At 44.7% G+C, this 6,645-nt stretch overlaps 1 protein-coding gene across 1 annotated transcript; it reads left to right on the top strand.

Annotated features, from left to right (window-relative positions):
• The first annotated feature begins 3,462 nt into the window (after positions 1-3,462).
• On the top strand, positions 3,463-6,502 carry uts2d (urotensin 2 domain containing). The gene is made up of 4 exons (XM_042322742.1): positions 3,463-5,006; positions 5,150-5,187; positions 5,560-5,653; positions 5,810-6,502. Exons 1-4 carry the CDS (start codon positions 4,871-4,873, stop codon positions 5,833-5,835), a joined length of 294 nt encoding a protein of 97 aa, XP_042178676.1. The 5' UTR covers positions 3,463-4,870; the 3' UTR covers positions 5,836-6,502.
• The last annotated feature ends 143 nt before the right edge of the window (positions 6,503-6,645 follow it).

Genomic DNA, 6,645 nt, shown 5'->3' with positions numbered 1-6,645 from the left:
CTTCTGGCTACTTTTCCATGTAATGCTTACAAAGTGAAGAACAGTTTGTAAAACTGCATATCTAAGAATCTGGTCTGTCCTCAGAGTGAGAGGAAAATGTTAGGCATGTTCTCTGCTATCCACTTTGTTTTAATTATTATTTTATAAAAAACTTCCAGTCCCTTCGTCTTTGTCATTCCATGATCTGTTTCACCTGTCTTTGTGCTTGTCTCCACCCCCCTTGAGGTGTCGCCCATCTTCCCCATTATCCCCAGTGTACTTATCAAATCAAATTGTATTAGTCACATGCTCTGAATACAACAGGTGTAGACCTTACAGTGAAATGCTTACTTACGAGCCCCTAACCAACAATGCAGTTTAAAAAATACGAATAAGAAATAAAAGTAACAAGTAATTAAAGAACAGCAGTAAAATAACAATAGCGAGACTATATACAGGGGGGGTACCGATACAGGATTAATGTGCGTGGGCACCGGTTAGTTGAGGTAATATGTACATGTAGGTAGAGTTATTAAAGTGACTATGCATAGATGATAACAACAGAGTAGCAGTAGAGTAAAAGAGGAAGAGGGTGTTCAGCAGTCTAATGGCTTGGGGGTAGAAGCTGTTTAGAAGCCTCTTGGACCTAGACCTGGTGCTCCGGTACCACTTGCCATGCGGTAGCATAGAGAACAGTCTATGACTAGGGTGGCTGGAGTCTTTGACACTTTTTCCTCTGACACTGCCTGGTATAGAGGTCCTGGATGGCAGGGAGCTTGGCCCCAGTGAAGTACTGGGCCGTTCGCACTACCTTCTGTAGTGCCTTGCAGTCGGAGGCCGAGCAGTTGCCATACCAGGCAGTGATGCAACCAGTCAGGATGCTCTCAATGGTGCAGCTGTAGATCCTTTAGAGGATCTGAGAACCCATGCCAAATCTTTTCAGTCTCCTGAGGGGGAATAGGTTTTGTCGTGCCCTCTTCACAACTGCCTTGGTGTGCTTGGACCATGTTAGTTTGTTGGTGATGTGGACACCAAGGAACTTGAAGCTCTCAACCTGCTCCACTGCAGCTCCGTCGATGAGAATGGTGGCGTGCTCGATCCTCTTTTTCCTGAGGTCCACAATCATCTCCTTTATCTTGATCATGTTATGGGAGAGGTTGTTGTCCTGGCACCACACAGCCAGGTCTCTGACCTCCTCCCTATAGGCTGTCTTGTCGTTGTCGGTGATCAGGTCTACCACCGTTGTGTCGTCGGCAAACTTAATGATGGTGTTGGAGTCGTGCCTGGCCGTGCAGTCATGAGTGAACAGGGAGTACAGGAGGGGGCTGAGCCTGCACCCCTGAGGGGCCCCTGTGTTGAGGATCAGCGTGGCAGATGTGTTGCTACCTACCCTTACCACCTGAGGGTAGCCCGTCCGGAAGTCCGGGATCCAGTTGCAAAGGGAGGTGTTTAGTCCTAGGGTCCTTAGCTTATTGATGAGCTTTGAGGGCACTATGGTGTTGAACGCTGAGCTGTAGTCAATGAATAGCATTCTCACATAGGTGTTCCTTTTGTCCAGGTGGGAAAGGGCAGTGTGGAGTGCAATAGAGATTGCATCATCTGTGGATCTGTTGGGGCGGGCATGCAAATTGGAGTGAGTCTAGGGTTTCTGGGGTAATGGTGTTGTTGTGAGCCATGACCAGCCTTTCAAAGCACTTCATGGCTACAGACGTGAGTGCTACAGGTCTGTAGTCATTTAGGCAGGTTACCTTAGTGTTCTTGGACACAGAGACTATGGGGTCTGCTTAAAACGTGTTGGTCTGCTTACAGATTCGGACAGGGAGAGGTTGAAAGTGTCAGTGAAGACATTTGCCAGTTGGTCAGTGCATGCTCACAGTACACATCCTGGTAATCCGTCTGGCCATTGTGAATTTACCTCGAAGCGAGCATAGAAGTAGTTTAGCTCGTCTGGTAGGCTTGTGTCACTTGGCAGCTCTCGGCTGTGCTTCCCCTTGTAGTCTGTAATGGTTTGCAGGTCCTGCCACATCCGATGAGTGTCAGAGCTGGTGTAGGACGATTCGATCTTAGTCCTGTATTTAAGCTTTGCCTGTTTGATGGTTCGTCGGAGTGCATTTCGAGATTTCTTATAAGCTTCCAGGTTAGAGTCCCGCTCCTTGAAAGCGGCAGCTCTAGCCTTTAGCTCAGTGTGGATGTTGCCTGTAATCCATGGCTTCTGGTTGGTGTATGTACGTACGGTCACTGTGGGGACAAAGTCATCAATGCACTTATTGATGAAGCCAATGACTGATGTGGTGTACTCCTCAATGCCATCGGATGAATCCCGGAACATATTCCAGTCAGTGCTAGCAAAACAGTCCAGTAGCTTAGCATCTGCTTCATCTGACCACTTTTTTTTATTGATTTATACCTGTGTTCTTATACACTTGTACCTGTGTTCTCTGTTTGTCTGTTGCCAGTTCGTTTTGTTTCATCAAGCCTACCAGTGTTTCTTCCCGTGCTCCTGTTTGTCTCTAGTTCCTGTTTTCTAGCTTTCCCGGTTTTGACCATTCTGCCTGCCCTGACCCTGAGCCTAAAAGTCGTTCTGTACCTTGCCATACCACCCTGGATTACAGACCTCTGCCTGCCCTGACCTTGAGCCTGCCTGCCGTCCTGTAGCTTTCGGACTCTGCTCTGGACTACTGACCTCTGTCTGCCCTTGACCTGTCGTTTGCCTGCCCCCCTGTTTGAGTAATACACTTTTGATACTTCAAAACAGTCTGCATCTGGGTTTTCCCTGAGCCTTGACAGTCTTAACATATTGATGTTGGTTGTTCCTCCTAAAAAAAGCCCAAGAAAGAGGATTTCTACACCCACCATCTCAGATTGTTCTGAAATCGTTTCTGCTGTTAGAAACAGATAAGATTAGCATCCCTGCAACATATTTTTCAGAAATATAATTGACTCTCTGAGAATTTAAGCTAATTGATGGCACCCATACGCTGCTGCTACTCTGTTTGTTATGTATCCTGATTGTCTAGTCACTTTTACCCCTACCTACATGTACATATTACCTCAACTACCTCGTACCCTTGCACATTGACTCAGTACCGGTACTCTTGTATATAGCCTCGTTATTGTTATTTTATTAATCAATTATTTCTTTTTTCTCTTTGCTAATCTTTTCTTCCTTTTTACTCTGCATTCTTGGGAAAGGGAGGTCAAGTCTACGGTAAAGTTCACACATGTGGCAAACACATGTGACATGTGACAAACAAAATAAAATTGTATTTGAGTTCAAAAATGGATTGCCAAATTACTTCTTATCACAATAGAAGGAAACAAATGATTCCCTACAGATGCTCTACTTCAAGGATATTAGATATGGCTTTCATCAGAGCAATCTGTCAGGACATAACACCATCTGCTTTGACAGTTGACACTATTATAGAACTTCATTTTATTGAATGATTCCAAAAGTACATCACACAGCCAGAGGTACAGACAGTGTCTAGGAACGTTTTGCTCTGCAATGTGAGTCATGCCTGGAGATCCATCAAGTTATTGACTATATTTTCCACAAGAGGACCAGACTGTTTCACAAGATGCAATATATCCCTGATGTTACAAGGTTAATTCACTGTGACTCACTCAACCAGGTTCTCTAAATCCTCAAGCCCCGAAATCCGTATTATAAGGATATGTGATGTTTATTTGGGATGAGAGGCACAACTAGACGTCAATAACTTCCTCAGAGGAAGACAAAGGTGTCAATGAAAACAGCACTCAAGAAGCTTTATGGCAGAAACAGGCCAATCAAAATGGGTGCCAGGCACTTCATTTAAGTAAAACTGCCGTACATAAACACAGCAGCCATTATACTGACAGAGTTGCGAGCCGTGATTTCTGGCTACAACAGCCGGGGTCACGTGGTTTGACCTCGGTGATGGATGCTCAATCAGCCCCACATTGGTGCCGATGCTCAGACCTGGAGCCAAGATTGAAGAGCTCATCTCTGGGCATGGTGCACTTTATAGGGACAGAATCAATTCACTTCTCCCCGTCCAAGATTCTCCCTCTATTATTCTTAAGGAAGTAATTCATGTAAAAGAAAAGGACTGAAAGTGACAAGAACATCCCGTAAATAACAGGTGATAGACGACTTTCTCACTCTGCTGGCTTTGTATCTGTCGTGTTGATGAAGGGCCGCTGGCCACGGATCCAGATCCTCATATTTCTGTCAGCCACTACATGGCCCCTCTTGCAAAGGACGGTGGTCCATTGACGAAAGCCATGGTGACTACCTATTGATTGAGTGCACTGGGGTGGAGGGGCCCTCCTCCCACATCTGACAGGATAAAAGTATAGCTGGGATGGACCAAAGGCAGTGGATTTGCTGGGGCAGGTTGAGAACGAGTTGACACTACGGTAAGCACTTCTTTGGGACAGTTGCTTCGCTGACATGGACAGTTTTGTCTCTGTGAACTACTGGCTGGGACTGCTAGCTTTTCTGCTTCTACAAGGGGTAGTCAGTGTGGAGGGAAGAAGCATCTTCAACCCTGGTGAGTCTGCTGGTTTGGTGAATGAATGTGTGCTAGCTGCTGGCCTATTTGAGGCATAGACGGCCTGAAGATGTAGGCGGTCTGAGGACGCTGGTTGCAACTAATGGGTTAATTCCCAGCTGTTTTGCATGCATTGTCAGTTGTTATAATGTGAGCATGCAAAAGCATACGGATAATTATTTTGTTGGTGTTCTACGGCGAAGTCATTTAGTGTTTGCTTGGCAATTCAATTGTGTTCGTCCAACAATACTGTTAATACTGCACTGTGAATGTGGCTCAGTTTAAAGGGGATATTGTGTAATTATATTTTTATGTACACTAGGTGCTTTTGAAGTTGTTTACAGTAAAATCAGATGTACTGCCGTTTTTTCCCCACATATTCAGGAAACCATGTATATCCCCAAAGAGGAGACACAGACACCCAGAACAAGATTCTAGCGTTGTTGCTACATAGAAGCTTAGAACCTATTGAAAGAAATTACGCTTTAGGTAAGGTTTTTACAGTATATCACACACACACACTAATACAGTGTTTGTCAATGTAAAAAATATAAGGATGTGTATATATAATATTACATGGACTGTTTCTCAGGTTTGCCGTTTGTCCTAACACATTTCTTTCTCCTCTGCAGGTTTAGAGTTTGCCAACAAGCTAGCGGAGCTGAAGGAGGTAGGTCATTCAAGTGTTTTGTACACACGGAGTGCAACAGTTTAAGCACTTGCTGCGTCCTGTGCAGTCATACATTTCATCCAGCTGAGAAGACGGCAATGCTTTTAAGCAGGGTTTATGAGATGAACGGGTAAACATAGTTCTCCTTGAGCGAGACACTGTGTACATTCTGTGGAAAATTCCCCCTGGGATTTAGCCTTTACATCGAGCAGATCTGCCTATTGTCTGACGGAGTTCAAATGAGAGCTCTAGCAGCATAATCTCTCATGGCCTTGGATAGTGATTACCTTACCTGAGAGCAGGCACCTCCCATAAAGACCGACACAGGGTTCCTTTGGCCGTCTGTAACCACTGTGTTCTCTACCTTTACAGATAGAGGCTTTGAAGGAGGACTTGGAGCTGGAAAGGGAGCTCTCCTCAAACACACTAGCGGAGGACAAGTCCATACTGCGAAAAAGGGTTGAGCGTACGTTTCTTATCGCCGACTGTCGGCGACGGCACTGATTTTTCCACAGTCCTAACACATTTCATTTCCTACAGTGGTCTTCATTTTACAAACAAAATGATTATTCCTCCTTGAAATCAAGCAAGAGACTGAACAGTGTTTTCTCTGTGTCCACAGCCTGTTTCTGGAAGTACTGTGTATGACAGTACTTCCAGGAGCGCAGTACTGTACATGCAGTACTGTCCTACTTAGAGTGGAGCCTCTGAGTCCCGCTGCATTGCCCTAACGCCCCAAAGACTCAACACGCTCACAGACAACAACACAACTCACCCATTACCAAGTGTTTGAATGTTGTAGTGTAACTAATATGCTAATACTATAATGTACTCATCACTGTGCTGTAACCTCTGCGCTGATGTCGCAATATCGGGCGTCTACAGGTGTTTATAATAAGTTCAATGACGGTTGGGTCTAAATCAGGGTGGGCACATTTTATTTGTGTTGTTTTGCATAATTACCTTGTAGTGCATAATTACCTCAAACGACCGAAATGACTTGATCGCCAGTTCAGTACTGGATGTAACGCTTCAGATGCTTCTCTACAGGACTCCAACTTTTGAGATGACAAGGAGTTATCAGCATTTCTCTAAGAATGGAAGGTATTGTTGTCACAGCCTAACATCGTCTGCTGACAAAGGACTTGGTCCATGTTTCCACACCCAGAGTAACTGTCCTCTTCTCAACATGTTGACTTTGTCTTCCTCTAGTGGTAAATGGGTGCAGTGACGCAATTCATGTACTTTCCATTGTCAAGTATCAGTATTGCTTTGATGAATGTGTTACCGTTTCCTTCATTTAATAAACTATATATTATCATGCTAGCTTGTGTCTCGGCTACCAGTGATTATGTCACTCCAGGAATAGAGAAATAAATGGTTAGATCAACCCCTGAGTTGTAAGTCACTCTGGATAAGAGCGTCTGCTAAATGACAACATTTTGAAATGTAAGGACC

Source organism: Oncorhynchus tshawytscha, linkage group LG05, assembly GCF_018296145.1.
Source record: "Oncorhynchus tshawytscha isolate Ot180627B linkage group LG05, Otsh_v2.0, whole genome shotgun sequence".
Lineage (NCBI taxonomy): Eukaryota > Metazoa > Chordata > Actinopteri > Salmoniformes > Salmonidae > Oncorhynchus > Oncorhynchus tshawytscha.
The sequence above is the reverse complement of the archived record's forward strand: the minus strand, read 5'-3'. Positions and strand labels throughout refer to the sequence as shown.

Coding starts and splice junctions, on each gene's coding strand:
- uts2d (XM_042322742.1), top strand. CDS start 4,871: ATGTACTGCCGTTTTTTCCCCACATATTCAGGAAACCATGTATATCCC. Junction 5,188..5,559: donor AGCTAGCGGAGCTGAAGGAG/GTAGGTCATTCA, acceptor CTACCTTTACAG/ATAGAGGCTTTGAAGGAGGA. Junction 5,654..5,809: donor ACTGCGAAAAAGGGTTGAGC/GTACGTTTCTTA, acceptor CTGTGTCCACAG/CCTGTTTCTGGAAGTACTGT.